We start from the raw sequence: 22,347 nt of genomic DNA on the forward strand, positions 1-22,347 counted from the left end.
ACATTATTTTTAAATTTCCAGACATGACTTTAGAAACTAATCTGAGCCCAACACAAGAAATAACTAAATAATTTCTGTTACCAAATTATTTTAGGTAAATAAAGAACAATCTCAATTACTCCAAGAGGCAATGGGAAGTATCAGTCTATCATTTTCTATGAGATGACAACATATTTACAGCTAGGATATCATAAGATATTTTCATCAATGGCAATAACTTACTAAAGAAAGATTAGTACATAGTTTTCTGTCTTTTATCAACCCCATTACTAGGGTTTAAAACTTTCCATGGAAGATTTTTTTTCAGATCTATAGGATTTACCCTCTTACCCTAAAGAAAAAGTATAAGATTTTTTTTTTTTCTTAAATTCCCAAATCTATTCCTTTAATGAATATTTTTTATGTGAAACAGGCATGTACCCTGTGGAGGAGTAGTGATACCACACACTTTGCCCAGTTCACTGTATAAAAGAAAAAAAAAATTCTTCTTTAAAACAAGACTAAAGAAAGAGCTGCACTCTTCTAAAGTCTAATTTTCACTTGCAACCTTTATTTTTATTACACAAATTATATATGATTCAAATTTCACTCTGGATGTGTTTAAAAAATGTGAGTGAATGGTCACTTACACTGCTTGTTCTTGATGCACAAGCAACCTAAAAACAAATATAGATATATAATAATAATAATAATAATAATAATAATAATAATAATAATAACAGACATTTGGGTATTAGAATCTTTAGGCTCATCAACAAATTTCCTCAAACTCCTAGTAGTTTTCCTCACATTAAGAACCTTACAGTTTCAGGGAGAGTAAATCCAATAGGATAATACAGTATAAGAAAATTCTTATATTCAACCTACCACAATGCATCGGTCTACCATTGACTGTGTGACTCCTTCAATATGGCGCTTTTCTACTGACAAACGAAGATGTGAATCTGCCCCTCCTACAACCACCAAACCAGTTTCAGCACGAAGACGATGCCTGATGTCCTCAATATCATCAACACTTCATGAATGAAAAAAAAAAAGTTAAATATCTGTAACAAGTAGCCTACACAGTTCAGTTAACAATAAAAGTAAAATTAATAATAAGAATAATGTAAACATAAAATACTGTATAGAATTGTCTATTTTTTACCAATTCTGAAATACTGTATAAGCATACATGTTTTAGCTCAAAATTTATTAACAATTTTTCCTTTTAAAAATTATCAAGTGAATTATGGGACTAACTTTAAATAACATCTCTTTAGTTGCTTTTGTCTTGTGTATCACAATTGGTCCAAACTTTGAACTTTGACGAAGGAAAAATCTATTTCTGGGCGAGGGACCTGTGTCGCCCAATGAAATGCTCCTTATAGCACCATTTCTAAGGTACAAATACTGCTAAATATACCTGAGAAAAAAGTTGCATGGAATGCCAGGAATAAACCTAACTCGCTCACTCTAATAGAGTGTCGGTATAGAACTGGGCCGTGTTAGAACCACTACCAGAGGTCCCTTACCAATTAGTCCTCTCCTTCCTCAATATCCCCCAATACTACGAGGTGCTGTTCTACATCCAACTACTGCCCGCTACTATGACTACCACCCCCACCCCTACCACTATCCACACTTCTTCCCTCATTCCTTTCTAGCACCAGTGATAGCCAGACGCATTTGTTTTCATAGCTTTTGTGTTCAGTGTTTTCAAGATGTCAGACATTTTGTAGAGATCCCTACTCCCAAGTTAGGTATTGTAATTATCTGTTTTGATAATTCTAGGTAGCGACACACGTTGAATTAATAATATTGTTAATTTTATCCTTAGCGGCTTTGTGTGATGCCTTCCCTTACGGGTATATTTGGCAGCAATTTTGGTGTCGCTACCTCCCGATTTCTTTGTTGTTTACGACTTTCAATTAGTTCCACATACTAATTGTAGTCTCATTTATTTTGCTCCAGACATCTAATACTGTACAGTGTTTTAGCATGGTTACTGAAGTTTATTAATGCTTGAGTTTTACTTAGGCTATTTTGGCATTTAGTTAGTTAGCGTACCCAACCGAGCAGTGCGTGGCTTCGGACAGTAGCCTATTCCATGAGCCTCCCCTTCAATATATGTATTCTATATCTTGGTTAGGATGTTCCTATTGAGTATCATGCGGGGAATCGGAACACGTTTTACTTTATTTAGGATATTATTCTTAAGTCATTGTACTACCTGACCAGGCCAGCATTATACCCGATTTTGGAGGGCTAGTTGTTGTTTAGAGCAGTTTAGTTTTCCTGATGCTAAATCTGGAAACAAATCTCCGGATTAAACTTTGCCAGAACCTTGAATATTCTCACTTTAACAAACTACTAAAATTTTAGAAACTTGAAACTTATTTGAAAATTAACCCTCTGGTGATCCGATGACACAATGACGTGAAGTTATCTGATGACACGAATAGTTGCATCACGTAACTTATTTTTTGGGGAAATTCAGCGTGAATACACACGTCACGCAAGGAAAACGAAACTCACACCATGAGTGCGCAGATGGTTGAGGGACATATGGAGCCTAAAAGAAAATGGGTAGTAGCAGACAATGCATGGCAGGCCTATGCTGATTTCTAATATGACATTTTTTCAATTTACACTCTTAGAAAAATTTTTCTAGGGGAGTTTGTGGCTATGTCTATAATAACAAGATACATGTCTTATACACGATTAAAAAGCTATTCTTTATATGGGTTATATAGTAGGGTAAGGCAATTTTGGACAAGTGAGGCAAAAATTGGACAGGTGCAATATCTCTAAAACTTTATAACTTTTGAAAACTTTAATGCTGTTAGAAATTGCCCAACCTAATACTTCATAAATATTAGTATGTTTGGTTTTAAAAAAGTATTAAATACCGCTAAAAAAAATTAAAGTATTAAATACCGCTAAAAAATTTTTAGGGCTTCTCAGATATAATACTAGAAATTATTATTTCTAAAAAATAATAGTAGATGATACTAAAGGAAGGTATAAAATATAAATTAATTAAAAAATCAGGAATATCTAGCGTCCAATTTTGCCTCGCCTTGAAAAATGGTAAGGCAATTTTGGACACCTGATTAAAAAAATAACTAATTCATAATGTTAACTTATTAAGTAATAGATTTTGTAAGGGTAGAAGAGACTTTAGCAAGGGTAAGCAGCTCTTCTAGGAGAAGGACACTCCAATATCAAACCATTGTTCTCTAGTCTTGGGTAGTGCCATAGCCTATGTACCATGATCTTCCACTGTCTTGGGTTATAGATCTCTTACTTGAGGGTACACTTGGGAACACTATTCTGTCTTGTTTCTCTTCCTCTTGTTATTTTGAAGATTTTATCCTCTTGTTATTTACAAGTTTGTATAGTTTATATTTGAAAGATTTATTTTAATGTTATTAGTGTTCTTATTATTGAAGAATGGTGTGATATTAAGAACATATATTAGTCAGTTGGTAGTTAAGTATTAGGACCTGTAGTTACTAAGAGAAAGCAATGGATATTAAATGATACTTGGGATACTATGAAAAAGAGACACAGAAATTGATTGTTGAAAGTTTTCGAGGAATTAATGAAAATTACAAGGTAGAGCATGCCAAGTATTCCAGTATTGATAGTGAAGTGAAAAGAAAAGCCAGGAATGACTGGAGAGAATATTTAGACAGTAAAGCAGATGAGGCAGACTCTGCTATGAATTCAGGAACTCGCTATGGTGTAAGAATTGCTCTTAGAATTACTAATGAAATCGCTAAGGAGCACGGAAGAAGAAGCATATACCCATCAAAAAGAGAGATGGATCTGTTATAACAACTGAGGATGAAGAAAGGCAGCGTTAGATGGAACACTTTAGTGAGGATATGAATAGAAGATATGAAGGGAATAATTTGATTGACATAGCCTACATTAAGTTTAGGAAGATCTTGATGTGCCCATGAATGAATTCAGTGTGTTTGAAGTTGAAGCTATTCTTAAAAAAACTCAAGAGATGGAAAGCCCCTGGATATGATGGAATAACTGCTGAAATGATATTGGCCAAAAATGAAGTTACTCCCAGAATACTTACAAGATTATTTTGTAGAATGTGGCATGGAGACAAAACCTGATGAATTTTGTTGATGAAAATGGCAAAAAAAAAAAGACCTGACTAATTGCAATAATTACAGAGGCATCACACTTAGTCGGTTATCATGAAAATATATAGTTTGCTAATTCTAAAGAGGCTAAAGAGAAAGATTGATGAAAAGCTGAGAGATGAACAAGCAGGATTAAGAAAGGTAGAAGTTGTACTGACCAAATTTTCATTTCAAGACATGTTGTATAGTAATGTGTAGAGTACAGGAACCCACTGTTGATGACATTTGTGGACTAAGAAAGTCTTTGATAGTGTGCACCAGCCAATTTTGTGGAGAATCCTGCATTATGAAGGAGTTGATCATAGATATATAAATTTGATTAAGTCTGTTCATGAGCATAGTAAGTGCTAAGTTAATGTTAGTGGAGTCCTATCAAATGAATTTCCAGTGAACAGTGGAGTACTCCAAGGGAATGTGTTGTCACCTATGTTGTTTATCCTCCTCATGGATTTTGTAATGCATAGAACAGTTGGAGATGGTAGAGAAGGATTGGAGTGCATCGGTAATAGGAAATTAGCTGACCTAGAGTATGCTGATGATGCTATCCTTATTAGCAGAACACCACAGGATTTGCAATGCCTGCTTACCAGAATGCATGAAATATCACGGGAGGTTGGGCTCAAGATAAATAGAAGAAAGAGATGATGAGAACGGAAAATGCAATGGAAGATGAAATATCATTGGAAGGAGAAAGGATTAATGAGGTGGAATCATTTAAATAATTAGGAACTATGATCTCTAATACAAGGTCTTTAGAATTGGAGTTCAGTGAATGATTGAAAAAACGCAAACCAGGCAATGGCTAGGTTAAATAAAATTTGGGAAACAAATCGCCTGAAATTACTCTATGAACATGAGTCGTGGTATGACAATGAAACAATATCCAACAGATTTTGTAGATTTGAGAACCAAGCCCTCAGAAGAATATTGGAAGTTAAATGACAGAACAGGATTAGAAAGGAAACTTTAAGAGAGATTACTCGAGTGCCATATGTGGATGAGATCATGGTGAGGGGCAGATGGAGATGGTTTGGGTATGCTCTTTGCATGCCCCAAGAGAGATTAGTTCACTAGACTTTCAACAGGGCTCCACAAGGCACTAGAAGAGTTGGAAGGCCCAGACCTACGTGGCTAAATACAGTACTATGAAGCATGGTGTAGGAAATGAATAGAGAAATATTGATTTAAAAGCTCAAGATAAAGACGACTGGTGAAATCTAACTGAGGCCCTTTGCGTCAATAGGCGTGGGAGATGATGATGATGAGTGTTCTAAACTCCTCTTGTAGTTTTACTTCATTTCCTTTCCTCACTAGCCTATTTTCCCTGTTGGAGCACTTGGGCTTATAGCATCCTGCTTTCCCAATAGGATTGTAGCTTGGCAAGGAATAATAATAATAATAATAATAATAATAATAACAAAGAGAGATGTATCTGTAATAAGAACAGAAGATGAAGAAAGGCAACGTTGGATGGAACACTTTAGTGAGGTTATGAATAGAAGATATGAAGGGAATAATTTGATTGATATACATTAAGCTCAGGAAGATCTTGATGTGTCCATGAATGAATTCAGTGTGTTTGCAGTCGAAGTTATTCTTAAAAAACTCAAGAGATGGAAAGCCACTGGATAAGATGTTCACTGCTAAGATGATACTGGCCAAAAATGAAGTGTCTCCAAGACTACTTCTAGATTATTTTGTAGAATATGGCGTGAAGAGGCAAAGTCTGATGAATGGGAGCTAGAAATGTTGGTGAAAAACGTAAAAAAAATGAAGATCAGACCGAGTGCAATAATTACAGAGGCATCACTTATGTCAGTTATCATGAAAATGTATAGAATGGTAATTCTAAAGAGATTAGCGAGAAAGTCTGATGAAAAGCTGAGAGATGAACAAGCAGGATTTAGAAAAAGTAGAAGTTTTACTGACCACATTTTCATTTCAAGACATGTGGCATAGAATATGCAAATACAGAAATCCACTTTTGATGGCATTTTTGGACTGAAAAAGCCTTTGATAGGATGTACCGACCAATTTTGTCGAGAGCCCTGCGTTATGGAGTTCCTCTCAAATATGTAAATTTAATCAAGTCTCTTCATGACCATAGCAAATGCATAAGTTAATGTTAGTGGAGTCCTCTTAAACAAATTTCCAGTGAATAGTGGAGTACTTCAAGGGAATGTGTTGTCACCTAAATTATTTATCCTCCTCATGGATTTTGTAATGCATAGAACAGTTGGAGATGGTGGAGAAGGATTAGGCTGGATTGGTAACAGGAAATTAGCTGACCTAGAGTATGCTGATGACGCTATCCTTATTAGCAGACCACCACAGGATTTGCAAAACTTGCTTACCAGAATGCATGAAATATCACATGAGGTTGGGCTCAAGAAAAATAGAAGAAGACAGAGATGATGAGAAAGGAAAATGCAACAGAAGATGAAATATCATTGGAAGGAGAAAGGATTAATGAGGTGGAATTATTTAAATATTTAGGAACTATGATCTCTAATACAAGGTCTTTGGAATTGAGTTCAATGAAAGATTGAAAAAAGCAAATCAGACAATGGCTAGGTTTCAAAAAAAATTTGGGAAACAAATCGCCTGAAATTACACACAATAGTCAAACTATATATCAGTTTAGTGAGATCGGTGTTACTATATGGACATGAGTCGTGATTTGACAATGAAACAATATCCAACAGATTTTGTAGACTTGAGAACAAAACCCTCAGAAGAATATTAAGAGTTAAATGGCAGAACAGGATTGGAAATGAAACTAAGAGATTACTCAAGTGCCATATATGTATTGGATCATGGTGAGGGGTAGATGGAGATGGTTTGGGCATTCTCTTCGCTGTCCCCAAGAGAGATTAGTTCATCAAACTTTCAACTGGGCTCCACAAGGCACTAGAAGAGTTGGAAGACTCAGGTTTAAATGGCTGAAGATTATGAAGTGTGAAGTAGAGATAATGAATGGAGAAGTAGTGATTTAAAAGCTCAAGAAAGACGACTGGTGAAATCTAACCGAGGCCATTGTGTCAATAGGCAGGGGAAGAGATGATGATCAATATCTGTCTTCAAGCAATCAAACTCAAAGCGAGTCACATTGCCGCCGTCTTCCTCTGAAAACCAATTTGCTGCTCTACCAGTGCAAAATAATTGATGCTTTTTATCTCTGATGTGTCACATACGTTTCCTACACCTGAGGCTTCATTATATGGATGTGAAACGCTCTTCCAAAATTATTTTAATTTCTTTTTTATATCGTTTATTTTAGGTACAAATAAATACTGCTCAGATCCACTATCGGGACAACCCAAGTAGTTTACATTATCACTATTTATTACCTTAGTTGATTTAGATTGTTATTTTATTCCCTTTAGTGTTTCAGACAGATTTTTCTTAAAAAATCGAGAGATATTTGTTTGCTTTTTATTTCGATCTCTTGCCCTTACCTTTAACTTTCGGGGCCACCAACACCGGCACCTTACCTGCCAACCTGCCAGGTTGAGGCTATCTTACCAGACTTGCCCTTGACTACGGGAACCACCGAGCTCACTGACACAGGAACCCACCATGCCCTTCACCACTGGCATCACTGGAGACACTGTTAAATGCACCAGGGGTATTGGGGAAGAGGTAGCCTTAGCTAACGGCTCCCTTGGTAAAGTCATGGAGGGCCTCCCTGAGAGACCAAAGGAAGACCAAGCCTTCCTTAGGTCAAACTCATCGTCACCAGTGCGCACAGTCACAACCAAAGTGTCTCCAGCATCGGAAGGGGAGGGACAAACAATGGGGGGTTCCCCCACGCACCAGTTAAAACCTGAAAACTCAACTTATGTTAACCAGAGCCCTCTAAACACCTATAGTGTACTACCCAGGGACTGATCCAGGGGGTATGCACAGGCGTAACCCTTGAGGAGACAGAAGCAGCAAAAGACTTCCTCAGAGTCTTCTTGGACGCTGCTCAATTAGACCACAATAAATTCTTTGCTGCTTGTTCCTTCCCCTTCACAGCATACGTCTGCCACTACACAGGAGGTCATAACCTAAAATCTGAACACACAGACTGACTGCTGACAGTCATACCCCATAAAAAGGGCAAAGGAGTTAGGATCAACAGCCAATTAACACCATGAACTGGATGCAACAGTCTCCCTTCCCCTGGCAAACACAAACTTATTGTTTTCACTTCATCACAAATAATCATTAACTTCATGCAAAACAAAGAATTATATAAAGTTTTTCCAGGAGCTTTGTGTGCATCTGTATATAACAATGGTCAATACGAGTGTGAACCCTATTCAACCAGAAAGGGGGGCGTGGCTCCTCACCCTGTACCCTTGCCAGTTGTACAACTGCTTGTTATCTATTTTCAACAAATGATTCCAGCTTAGGCTGAAACACTAACCCTAATTAAAGGAAGGGGATTTGCATAACACGTAGGAACAAATATGACCTTTCTCCATAGTTCATCCTGGTACTTCAAATACTGAGAAATCGTTTGTTTGTGTTCTGTCCTTCTCAATAAATGCCCAATCTGTCTTAAATATAAATTTTTATCATGTTCACAGTGCACTCAAGTCCCATTTCCTAGCATAATGTGACCCCCTGAATAAGGCAAAACTTAAGGTTGCAAAGTTTCCAGATGCAAGACTATATGAGAGCTTCAAGTAAAGAGGAGGTCAAAGGAACAAATTAAAAGATCACGGCCAAAAAAATACAAAGACCTTTATCACTATCACCAGTGCATCTAGCATGGAACTCGGTAAAAGAGGTTTCTACAGTTACAAAATTTTGCCCGCTGTACAGAGCATCATCCTGGGTCTTCCTTTCTACTTTCATTTGTAGCTTCTTCAATTAAAAAGACTAATAATAAAAAACAAAGCCTGTCCCTATAAGAACCCAATATTAATCCACTGTCTTCAATCTAGATTTTGTATTATAGTCTAGTTACAACATTAATTTAGCTTAGTAAATCTTTCAAATACATTCTGTATTGATTACTGTACTTTTATGTACTAAATGCGCTAATCATTTCAATACAATTACTTTCTTCTATGTGAAATGCAAGGATTGTAGCTTTGACATGTGAAATATAATGTGAGTAAATGTCAACATTTAGAGCTACAAACAAACTTTGCCAATATATATCCAATTAGTTTCTCCCTTATCAACTTTCATATTCACGTACCTCACATTAGATGCTTTTTCGCCAATGATAAACAATGTTGGAGTACGACAGTCAAGTAGAGGATCGTCCGCTTCGCCTCTCTTTCCTGATGCTCCAGTTACAGGGTAGCCAAGGCAAATATTAGCAGTAACCGTTTCCAACACTGAGACCTGTTAATGAGTAAACCTATATACTATTTGAATTTCCAAACAGATTACTAGGCAATTTTTAGAAGCATAAATAGAAAAAGTTGTGTTCTAAGTTCTCACTATCTAGGATCAAATTGAAAACAAAGAATTCAGATAAAATTACACTTACATGGCATGCAATAATGGCACCAATTCCCCATCCAAGCAACACTATCGAGCTGTTTGGATACTGGGCCTTGCAATCAACAACACGCGCTCGTACCTCGGTGAGTATTTGCTCTAAGACAGAACTTGGGTCATTGTTTTCTGTAACATATTTCAAATTTTAAAAACACACTTTAATATGAAATAAAGCAACTGGAAAACTTAACATCTAAATTAGTATCAATACTGAATAGTTTAACCAAACCAATGGGTTGAACTTCTTTGCACTAACAAAATTTAGAGAAATACTGTAACTAAATAAAAAAGTATTTTCATTAGATAAAAAAAACAGCAAATTAAAAGGAATACAGTACATACATATTTAAAACCAAAAGCTATCTTTAAATCTATATGGACTAAATAAATAATGAAAACTTGAGCTTTGAAAAAAATCACTATCCAAACACTAACTGTTTAGATAAAAGATATGGAAAAGATTGCTTATAAATACCTGGGGTTATCATTACAGGAACAGTCTTGGCCATATGCTGAAGCTGTGCATTAAAAAAACGTATTCTTCGTGGAGCTTGAGGAATGCTGGAAGGGGGACCACTTGGAACCTGCACTACAATTATGGAACCTTCGAGCTTACGCTATTGAGAAAGAGAATAAAGCACTCTTACATGTTTTTTTTTTTTAAATACAAACACTTACTAAAATAATGTTAAAACTACAAATTTAAAAAACAATGTGTTTTTCATAGCTATAGAAACTCAAGTCATTTAAATGAGTAAGCTTTAAGTGCACTTTGTTACAACCATTTAGCAGAAATCTTGAAGGCATGATAACAATGAATGGTTGCAATATGTTTCCACCACTGCTTTGGTGAGATGATGCTGGCTTAAACAGCCACTATTTCTTTTGGTCGGGACTTGCAGTGAGCTAGAGGCGGGCAATATAAGTAAATGACTCAGGTTTGTCTAGCTAGGAAAAATACAAATTATTTTCAAAATTTGTAATTTGTTCTTATGCAGATACAAATCTTTGTCATATAAATGAGGAGTATACCTTTTTATTATTACAGTATTACTACGAGCTAAGCTACAACCCTAGTTGGGCTATTTCAACAGAGAAAATAGCCCAGCGAGGCAAGGAAAAAGATAGAATAGTGTGCCTGAGTGCACCCTCAACCATGAGAACTCTAATCAATACAGTGGAGGACCATGGTACATTGGCTATGGCACTATCCAAGACTAAAAAACAATGGATTGATTTTGGAGTGTCCTTCTCCTAGAAGAGTTTCTAACTACATCTAAAGTCTCTTTTTTACCCAACAATTGCAGTGCAATAGTTGAATCCCTCAGTGAAGAATTGTTTGGCTAGCTTAGCGTTGATAAGTGGTGAGAAAAGAGGAGAATGTGTAAAGAATAGATCAGACTATTTAGTGTATGGATGGCAAAGGAAAAATAAGCTGTAACCAAAGAGGTTTTACTAGATCTTGATATTATCTGGACAGTCAAAGGACCCAATAACTCTCTAGCAATAGTATTTCAATGAATGGTTGGTGTCTTAGGAGGAAGTTCTATGCAAAAATAATAGTGTCTGACTGTCCCTTAACCCAAATGTCATGCCCAGCTCTGATAAGAAGTAGGGGCATGCATAAAATGCCTCGTGTGGTATGTGAAGGGGAGTGACAGCTTCACTGCCCGGCGAAGAATTAAATTTACTTTAGAACATTCAATAATATGTATTAAAAATGGCAATTAAATTTAATAAGACATAATCCACAGAAGGGTACTTATCTGGTTGAGAGTCCATCAATGTTGATACTTCCACTGGTGCAAGAGTCAGGGAAGCAGGTCTCTCTTATTCAGCTCACACCTCAGACATTATGAGAACTGATGATGCAGCACAAGGCTAGTTGTCCTGTAGCAGCAGAGTTTCTACACAAATTGTTGGGCAGCCACTACCGGGCCTAGAGAAATGGTGTCTAGGGACCTGAAGGAGCAATCTTTCAACGAGTGAGTGATAAAGATAATCAGCCTCTTTCAGACTTTGTCCATAAGTACCCTAAATTTTGAGTAGTTCATGCACACCACTAGGGTTGCAACAACTCCTCGGATATCATGTGCCTTGGGAGGGGCCCTGGTAGTGACTTCTCCCAAAGATTTACGAGATCTCATAATAGTCTCTTCTAACCAAAAGAAATTGTGTTCTCGGTTACTCTCTTTTTCTTCCATCCAGTACTGACAAAAAGAGCGGAGACACCAGGACAGCATGGTAAGGTCCTTATTCAATAAAGATAAACTGCTCTAACAGGATATAGTAGTTAATTATCATAAGTTACCTCCTTGAGTGATGAACTGGAGGAGTCAAATCGGTTTAAAGATTTAAAGACCGCTCATGAAGGGCAGAGGCTAGGGACAGTGACATTGCCCTATTGTTAAGATCTTAAAATCGTTACAGGTTCTCTTAATACATACATACATATACCAAAGGCACTTCCCCCAATTTTGGGGGGTAGCCGACAACAACAAGAAACAAAACAAAAAGGGGACCTCTACTCTCTACGTTCCTCCAGCCTAACCAGGGACTCAGCCGAGTTCAGCTGGTACTGCTAGGGTGCCACAGCCCAACCTCCCACATTTCCACCACAGATGAAGCTTCATACTGCTGAGTCCCCTACTGCTGCTACCTCCGCGGTCATCTAAGGCCCTGGAGGAAGCAGCAGGGCCTACCGGAACTGCGTCACAATCGCTCGCCATTCATTCCTATTTCTAGCACGCTCTCTTGCCTCTCTCACATCTATCCTCCTATCACCCAGAGCTTTCTTCACACCATCCATCCACCCAAACCTTGGCCTTCCTCTTGTACTTCTCCCATCAACTCTTGCATTCATCACCTTCTTTAGCAGACAGCCATTTTCCATTCTCTCAACATGGCCAAACCACCTCAACACATTCATATCCATTCTAGCCGCTAACTCATTTCTTACACCCATTCTCACCCTCACCACTTCGTTCCTAACCCTATCTACTCGAGATACACCAGCCATACTCCTCAGACACTTCATCTCAAACACATTCAATTTCTGTCTCTCCATCACTTTCATTCCCCACAACTCCGATCCATACATCACAGTTAGTACAATCACTTTCTCATATAGAACTCTCTTTACATTCATGCCCAATCCTCTATTTTTTACTACTCCCTTAACTGCCCCCAACACTTTGCAACCTTCATTCACTCTCTGACGTACATCTGCTTCCACTCCACCATTTGCTGCAACAACAGACCCCAAGTACTTAAACTGATCCACCTCCTCAAGTAACTCTCCATTCAACATGACATTCAACCTTGCACCACCTTCCCTTCTCGTACATCTCATAACCTTACTCTTACCCACATTAACTCTCAACTTCCTTCTCTCACACACCCTTCCAAATTCTGTCACTAGTCGGTCAAGCTTCTCTTCTGTGTCTGCTCCCAGTACAGTATCATCCGCAAACAACAACTGATTTACCTCCCATTCATGATCATTCTCGCCTACCAGTTTTAATCCTCGTCCAAGCACTCTAGCATTCACCTCTCTCACCACTCCATCAACATACAAGTTAAACAACCACGGTGACATCACACATCCCTGTCTCAGCCCCACTCTCACCGGAAACCAATCGCTCACCTCATTTCCTATTCTAACACATGCTTTACTACCTGTGTAGAAACTTTTCACTGCTTGCAACAACCTTCCACCAACTCCATATAACCTCATCACATTCCACATTGCTTCCCTATCAACTCTATCATATGCTTTCTCCAGATCCATAAACGCAACATACACCTCCTTACCTTTTGCTAAATATTTCTCGCATATCTGCCTAACTGTAAAAATCTGATTCATACAACCCCTACCTCTTCTAAAACCACCCTGTACTTCCAAGATTGCATTCTCTGTTTTATCCTTAATCCTATTAATCAGTATTCTACCATACACTTTTCCAACTACACTCAACAAACTAATACCTCTTGAATTAGAACACTCATGCACATCTCCCTTACCCTTATATAGTGGTACAATACATGCACAGACCCAATCTACTGGTAACATTGACAACACAAAACACACATTAAACAATCTCACCAACCATTCAAGTACAGTCACACCCCCTTCCTTCAACATCTCAGCTTTCACACCATCCATACCCGATGCTTTTCCTACTCTCGTTTCATCTAGTGCTCTCCTCACTTCCTCTATTGTAATCTCTCTCTCATTCTCATCTCCCATCACTGGCACCTCAACACCTGGAACTGCAATTATATCTGCCTCCCTATCATCCTCAACATTCAGAAAACTTTCAAAATATTCCGCCCACCTTTTCCTTGCCTCCTCTCCTTTTAACAACCTTCCATTTCCATCTTTCACTGTCTCTTCAATTCTTGCGCCGGCCTTCCTTACTCTCTTCACTTCTTTCCAAAACTTCTTCTTATTCTCTTCATATGACTGACCCAGTCCCTGACCCCACCTCAGGTCAGCTGCCCTCTTTGCCTCACGTACCTTGCGCTTTACTTCCACCTTTTGCTCTCTATATTTTTCATACTTCTCTATACTATTACTCTACAGCCATTCTTCAAAAGCCCTCTTTTTCTCTTCCACTTTTACCTTCACTCCTTCATTTCACCATTCACTGCCCTTCCTCATGCTGCCTCCAACAACCTTCTTGCCACATACATCACTTGCAATCCCAACAAAATTTTCTTTTGCTAACTTCCACTCCTCCTCTAAATTACAAGTTTCTCTTACTCTCACCTCGTCATATGCCATTTTCAACCTTTCCTGATATTTACTTTTTACCCCCAGTTTTATTAGCTCTTCAACCCTCACTAGCTCCCTTTTACATCCACCTACTCTATTCCCCCACTCTTTTGCTACAACTAATTTTCCTTCCACCAAAAAATGATCAGACATACCGTTAGCCATACCCCTAAACACGTGCACGTCTTTCAATCTTCCAAACATTCTTTTAGTTATCAACACATAATCCATTAATGCCCTTTCTACTACTCTTCCATTTGCCACTCTTACCCATGTATACTTATTTTTATCTTTCTTTTTAAAAAAGCTAGCACTTATTACCATCTCTTGTTCAACACATATCTACCAGTCTCTCACCACTCTCATTTTCACCTGGTACGCCATATTTCCCAATGACACCTTCTACCTCTCCAGCACCCACTCTAGCATTTAAGTCACCCATAACAACTACATAATTCCTTCTACCCAGTCCTTCTACACACCTAGTTAATTCATTCCAGAACTCATTCCGCTCTTCTTCACTTTTCTCACTACCTGGCCCATACGCACTGACAAACGCCCAACATTCCCTACCCAACCTAACCCTTACCCACATTAACCTAGATGATATCTCCTTCCATTCCACTACTTTACCTGTCATCCATTCACTCAACAATAAAGCCACACCCTCTCTCGCTCTTCCCCTTTCAATCCCAGACACTCTACCAGACATTTCACCAAACATCACTTCACCCTTTCCTTTCATCTTTGTCTCACACAAGGCCAATACATCCATCCTTCTACTTCTAAACATACTTCCAATCTCACATCTTTTACTCTCTATCGTACTACATCCACGCACATTCAAACACCCCAAAACTAGAGTGCGGGGAGCAGTCACTCTCCCCCCAGCTCCATCTCTTTGTTGCTGTCTCACAGGATACTTTTACAGGAGAGGGGGTTCCCAGCCCCCTCGTCCCGTCCCTTTTAGTCGCCTCCTACGACACGCAGGGATAACGTTGGCGCTATTCTAATTGTTTTATGCGTCCAACAACCACCACTGAAATATGGGAAATGAATATAAAAAGAAACTAGCAAAAACCAAACCTTTATTCACAAACTTATAAAGAAAATTAATGTTACTTCTTCAGTTACTTTAACTGACAAATAAAATCAATCAAAATATTAATAGAAAAGGTTCCTTCTTATGGATAAGCCTAGTGCTCTTGCTCCTTTTTGGAATGTCTTTATGCTCCCATCGAACTTCCGACGTATGATCAGAGGAGTGCAATGGAGATCAGGATAATTCAAAATAATAGCCACTTTCTGGCGATACTGTACTGTTTCATAATATGACGGCAGAGGAAGTGTGTGTGTTTTCCTCCTTCTAGGTCAATGAGTGTTGGGTATTAGATTTCTGAAATCTATAGTCATTTCTGTAGTTCTCATTTGATCTGTGTCTATGCTTAGCGTAAGTTGTCACACGGCCACTAGTCCTCAGGGGTTTGTACACTTGTGACGCACGATCTTGTGAGGTAGAAAGAACGACTTTTGGGAAAGAAGAATAAGACTCCCTACCCTACAAGAGGAAGGCCAAGGTTTGGGTGGATGGATGGTGTGAAGAAAGCTCTGGGTGATAGGAGGATAGATGTGAGAGAGGCAAGAGAGCGTGCTAGAAATAGGAATGAATGGCGAGCGATTGTGACGCAGTTCCGGTAGGCCCTGCTGCTTCCTCCGGGGCCTTAGATGACCGCGGAGGTAGCAGCAGTAGGGGACTCAGCAGTATGAAGCTTCATCTGTGGTGGAAATGTGGGAGGTTGGGCTGTGGCGCCCTAGCAGTACCAGCTGAACTCGGTTGAGTCCCTGATTAGGCTGAAGGAACATAGAGAGTAGAGGTCCCCTTTTTGTTTTGTTTCATTGTTGGTGTCGGCTACCCCCCAAAATTGGGGGAAGTGCCTTTGGTATATGGATGGATGGATATTGAGGCCAAGTCAAAACCTCTAACACTGGAGAATCTTCCACATAATTTCGAGGATTGGATCTATAATGCTCTGGAGAGCAGTTGTCGTATGCTAGGAAAGATACTGGGGAGGACGCCACTCAAGAATTATGGGTACTCTAATGGTGGATGCAAGTTCAGTAGGGAAGCGAGTAATGGTGGCAACTATGTAATAAATAATGGTTTGTGTCAAAGAAAGCTTTATGGTTTGGATTGTATGAAAAAAACACTATTTGTTGCACATTTTTTCAAAGCCCTAAAGTGGCCCCCCTAAAAAAAGTGCCATAATCTGTTATTATTTCTTTTAACAGGTAATGACAGCAAGACCCTACACCCAGTAGGGAGACGAGTAGAGGTAGAGGAAGAGGATAACCAAGATGAAGTTGTCAAAAGAAAAGTTACTCAAGACCTGTTTTGTTGTTACAACTTCTTCCAATTTAGGAGCAAATGAAACTAGATTATTCTTATCACTAACCGATGTTGTCCCATCATAGTGTAATTGTTTTTTTTCATATATTGACAGAGTTTCCATGGATAGTGATTCACATACTTGTCCCCAGAAATAGGTGAACATAAAGTGGCAAAGAAAACTATTCAGCGGCAGCCAAACTTTTAAGTGTTGACAATGCCCAAACCTGGTTGACTGTTCATGCAGATAATGAACCACAGTGTTGTGGGGTTCTCCTTTAAGCTTGAAGTTTTTTCTGTCATTAGCCTGGAACTCTCTGGATAATATTGGCATTAAACAGAAAAAGACTGTCTTGATGTTAACAATTAATAAATTTGCATCACAAACCAGATAGGGCTTTACTCTGAAAAAGGGCTCATATGGATATATCTTTTTTTGTGTGTGTGACTAACAATGATTGTAGCTGCAGGAGTTGGCTGCTAAAGCATTTTGTTTGGACGCTTAGTGTAGCAGTAGTGTTGTTTGTAGATAGTTGGACCACAAAGGCAATATGACAAATTCGTAGATAATTTGTATTTTTCCTAACTATACAAACCTTAGCTATTTAATAGGGGTATTACTTTCGGCGTAGCTGAAATGACGAGTCATTAATTTAAAACAAGGGTTAACTACCCACACCGCTAGTTAGTGGGGGGTAGGGAGGGTAGCTTGCTACCGCTCCCCGTCACACACCTGTGATTGAGCTCACTTTGCTTGGAGGTAGGACTTCAAGGGGGATAGGGCTGGCAGGCAAGTTTGGTTAAATAGCTAAGGTTTGTATGGTTAGGAAAGGTACAGATTATCTACGAATTTGTCATTTGATCCGTAACTGGAATACAAACCACGCTATCTAATAGGGGTGACTCACCCATTAGGAAGGGTGGACGTACCAGCCAATCTGGCTTTTTGGCTTTACCCGGGGGCTCTTTATCCGAGTGTGTTAGCACTCAAGGAATAAGGAGTCCCTGCACCTCGCTAAAACCTTGCTATGAAAGGTTTGCAGCCTACGCAAGCTCTGTGTGAAGGTATGTAGAAATGTAATTCGTCCTAGAAACTTATTCCGAGTTCGTTAGATGGAAAAACTGTGCACTAGGACTTTCCAAATACCACCTCGTCAGGATATGGGGACGCAACAGTATTAATCTTAATACTAGGTACACAAGGGAGCATGGTTTACCTACAGTGGTTTGAGGTCAGCTATGCTGAGAACCCAGGATGCTGCTTTCCCCAAGAAAGGGGAGAATGAAGAAAAGAATAAGAGCCAGTCAAACCTTTTCATTCATGCAGACTAAAAACGGGTAACAATGCCCTCGACCTTCTGCTACTTGTCCAATAAGGAGCTTGAGCTTTTAAACCAGTTGTTGTGCAGCCCACCACAGGACCGATAGAAAATGTATCAAGTCTACTGTGGGTCACATCTTGCAGGTAGTGGGATGTGAACGTGTTCTGACGTTTCCACACCCCAGCTTGAAGAACCTGTGTCACTGAGTAATTTCTTTTGAAGGCCAGGGACGTAGCTATGCCCCTGCCATCATGTGCTCTGGGGCGACGTGACGGAGGAGGGTCTGGCTTCAGTGCATGGTCAATGACCCTACGAATCCACGCTGAGATGGTGTTTTTGTTGACCTTCCTCTTGGTCCTTCCTGTGCTGCGAATAGTGCAGACACACGAGGACGGGCTGCCGCTGTTCTCTTGAAGTAGAGCCTCAAACTCCTTACTGGGCATAGTAAGAGATGGTCTGGGTCATCTGTTACAGTACGGAGACTAGAAATCCGGACAAATCGAATCAAGGATCCGCTAATCTCGGGTTCTGAGTCTTAGCAATAAAATCAGGGACGAAGCTGAACGTTACCTCCCCCCATCCCTTTGAATGGGCGATGTTGTGTGAGAGACCATGAAGTTCACTGACTCGCTTGGCCGAGGTCAAAACTAGCAGGAACACCGTCTTCCAAGTCAGGTGGCGATCTGTTGCCTAGCGTAATGGCTCATAGGGAGGTCTCTTAAGAGACCTGAGAACTCGAACCACATTCCATGAGGGAGGTCTCACTTCTGACTGGGAGCAGGTAAGTTCATAACTCCGTATGACTAAAGAAAGTTCTAGCGATGAACAAATGTCCATTCCTTTCAGTCTGAAGGCGAGGTTTAAGGCTGAGCGATAGCTTTTCACTGCCGAGACTGATAGGCGCATTTCTTCAAGCAAATACACGAGGAACTCCGCTATTGCTGGAATAGTGGCATCAAGTGGAGAGAGACCCCTTCCACGACACCAACCACAGAAGACTTTCCACTTTGCCTGGTACACTGCTGCTGATATTTTCGCAGGTGTCAGGACATCCTGATCGCAACTTGTTGCGAAAATCCTCTCTTAGAGAGGAGATGCTGGATAGTCGCCAGGCGTGAAGTCGTAGCGAAGCTATGGCTTTGTGAAATATGTTGGCATGTGGTTGTTTGAGTAGATTGTGTCGTGGAGGGAGTTCTCTTCGGGGCTCCGATAGGAGTTGCAGAAGGTCCGGAAACCATTCTGTGTGATGCCATAGCAGAGCTATGAGGGTCATTCAAAGACTGACTGATGTTCTGGTCTTGTTGAGTACCCTCCTCATCAGACAGAACGGGGGAAAGGCGTAGACGTCTATGTTGTCCCACCGTTGTTGGAAAGCATCTTTCTAGAGAGCCTTGGGGTCTGGGACTCGGGAACAGTACAGCGGGAGCCTGAAGTTCAGGGCCGTTGCGAAGAGGTCCACAGTCGGAGAAGCCCACAAAGTCAGTACTTTGTTAGCTACTAGATGATCCAAAGACCATTCGGTACTCACTATCTGAGATGCTCTGCTCAGGTTGTCGGCGAGCACATTCCTTTTGCCTGGAATGAAGCGTACCGATAGTTGTATCGAGTGGATTTCGGCCAATCTCAGTATCTCTACTGCTAGATGGGATAGTTGCTGCGAAAAAGTACCTCCTTGTTTGTTGATGTAGGCCACTACTGTGGTGTTGTCGCTCATCACCACCCCAGAGTAGCTTGCCAGGAACTGTTGGAACTGTTGAAGGGCCAGAAAGACGGCCTTCATCTCTAGGAGATTTATGTAGAGGTACTTTTCTGACTCTGACCAAAGGCCTGAGCCCGTGTGGTGCAGCATGTGGGCCCCCCACCCTTTTTTTGAAGCCTCTGAAAACATCATCAAATACAGGGGAAGGACGAGAAGGTTCACTCCCTTTCGTAGATTCTTCTCTGTCACCCAACACTGAAGGTCTGTCAGTTCTGCAGGTCCCATGGGAATTCGGATGTCCGGGGAGTCATGTGCTTGATTCCACCGGGACTTCGAGTCGCCACTGGAGGGATCTCATCCTGAGGCGACCATTGGGAACTAGACGGGCCAGCGATGAAAGGTGACCGAGGAGACGTAGCCACGATTGGGCTGGAAGTTCTTCTCGTCTGAGAAAAGGTCTTGCGACCTTTCTCAACCTTGTTATCCTGCCGTCTGATGGGAAGGCTTTGTGGAGAATGGTGTCTATAATCATGCCTAGGTATACTAGTCTTTGAGTGGGAAGCAGAGAGGACTTCTCAAGATTTACCATGATCCCTAGATCCTGAGACTCCTGGCAAAGTCTCAGAAGTTTGTCTCGGTGTTGAAGAAGGGTTGACACTGAGACTGCTAGGATTAACCAATCGTCCAGATAACGGAGGAGACGGATGGCAATCCTGGGTGCCCAAGATGACACTAGGGTAAACACTCGGGTGAAGACTTGTGGTGCTGTGGAAAGACCGAAGCACAGCACCTTGAATTGGTATATTCTGTTGTCTAGGCGGAATCTCAAGTACTTCCTTGAAGACGGATGGACTGGGATCTGGAAATATGAGTCCTTTAGGTCCAATGTGCACATGAAGTCTTGCTGTCTTACTGCTAGTCTGACCGTGTCTGCCGTCTCCATGCTGAACCGAGTTTGTCTGACAAACTTGTTCAGAGCTGAGAGGTTGATGACTAGTCTCCAGCCTCCAGATGCCTTCTTACAAGAAAGAAACAACTGAAAAAACCTGGGGATCCGTCGAGGACCTCTTGAAGAGCAACCTTCTTCAACAAGTCTGGACTTCTGCCCAAAGGGCTTGCCCCCTTGCCGATCCCATGACAAGGGAGTTCAATGACACTGGATTCCTGGTCAGGGGAGGTAGAGATGTTATGAACAGGACGCGATATCCTAGACTGGTCACGGAGATTTTTCAGGAATCGGACCAGAGTTGCTTCCACCTGTTTGCGCAACTTTGTAGGCATCCCCCCACTGGTGGAAATGCAGGGGGACTACCTATACTAGCGTTTGCAGCCTCGGCTGCTCTCTCTAGGATTTTTCCCTCCCCTGGAGGACTTTTTGCCCTTCCTGTCTTTGACAAGAAAGGGCCTAGACACCGTTGTCTTCGCTGCTGTTCTTGTCGTCGTTGTGGTCTTGGTTGCACAGGACTGCTGTGGTGCTGGAGGTTTATAGGACTTAGATGTTAAAGCCCTACGAAGGAGGGAGTCTTGATGAGACTTCCTCCACCTCTCAGCAGCATGTTCCACATCCTTAGGTTCAAAGAGATGGGACCCCTCAATGGAGGAATGTCTCAGCTTATTGATCTAGACGCTAGGGACCTTCTGTTGGAACCTCTCAGCTACTGCATGTCGAAGCTTCAAGATGGTATTTGCCCACAAGTTCGAGACTTGGTGGGCAAGAAACTCGATTGTGCAAGTACCTGAGAGTAGGAAGGTTTCCATAGCTTTCCTGGTACATTCCTTGGAAAAATCCTCGGATCGTATCAGGATACCTAAGGTCCCTAACCAGATATCAAGCCATGGAATAGCTTGCATAGCATACTTTGTGACCTTCTCCTCATTAAAGATTTTGGCTGTTGAGAACGAGACCTGCCGGTTGGAGAGTATCCCAAGAGGGATTCCCCAGGTTAGCTCTTCCAGCGAGTGGTGAAGAGGAAGTGCTGAATTGGGCTCCTCCAGGATCTCGAAATACCTCCTCTGCTGTACGCGAGGTGGTGGGAGGAGCTTGTTCGTGGTTAATAGAATGGTTGGAGGAGGCAAACTCATAGAGCTGCTGAGCGATCTTGTCCCTGGTACTCTTCACCCCTTGAGACCAGGGCAGGACTGTACTGGTCTTTGAGGGTTTCTGAGTACCAAAGATGTGGTCTAGGAGCATGTCTTTGCCCTCTTGAGGGAGGATCTCTGGGTCAGAAAACCTATTGAGAACCCTCAGATTCAGAAGCTGCCAGAATGCATGTTCTGACTCCTGCTGGTCTCATCCTGTTGTAGGACTTGCAGCGAAGTCTCCTTTTGTCCCCCAAAAGGCTCTTCTTGGGGAGAGTTGCAGACATTCCCTGAGTGGCTGGCTGGCTCCATTCTAGCCCTAGTGGAGGACTTCGGCAGGGTTTTGGAGTCTTTGGATTCCTTCCGGGGAAGGAGGTAAGACTCCAACATCGATGTGTGTGGCAAGTCCCTTCTGTTTTCAGACTGCGGGG

The 22,347-nt window shown here is 40.8% G+C and overlaps 2 protein-coding genes across 2 annotated transcripts in view; both read right to left on the reverse strand.

The window, feature by feature from the left end:
* LOC137646049 (mediator of RNA polymerase II transcription subunit 23-like) overlaps positions 1–22,347 on the reverse strand; it is a 714,542-nt gene that overhangs the window by 271,556 nt on the left and 420,639 nt on the right. The window lies entirely within an intron of this gene.
* LOC137644756 (KAT8 regulatory NSL complex subunit 3-like) overlaps positions 1–22,347 on the reverse strand; it is a 129,920-nt gene that overhangs the window by 412 nt on the left and 107,161 nt on the right. Inside the window, exons 9-12 of the mRNA XM_068377653.1 lie at positions 10,129–10,270; positions 9,643–9,779; positions 9,346–9,494; positions 868–1,015 (exon numbers count right to left, since the gene is read on the reverse strand). Of these exons, the coding sequence (XP_068233754.1) occupies positions 868–1,015; positions 9,346–9,494; positions 9,643–9,779; positions 10,129–10,270 (576 nt within the window). The remainder of the gene's footprint in view (positions 1–867; positions 1,016–9,345; positions 9,495–9,642; positions 9,780–10,128; positions 10,271–22,347) is intronic.

This window comes from Palaemon carinicauda, chromosome 8, assembly GCF_036898095.1.
Source record: "Palaemon carinicauda isolate YSFRI2023 chromosome 8, ASM3689809v2, whole genome shotgun sequence".
Lineage (NCBI taxonomy): Eukaryota > Metazoa > Arthropoda > Malacostraca > Decapoda > Palaemonidae > Palaemon > Palaemon carinicauda.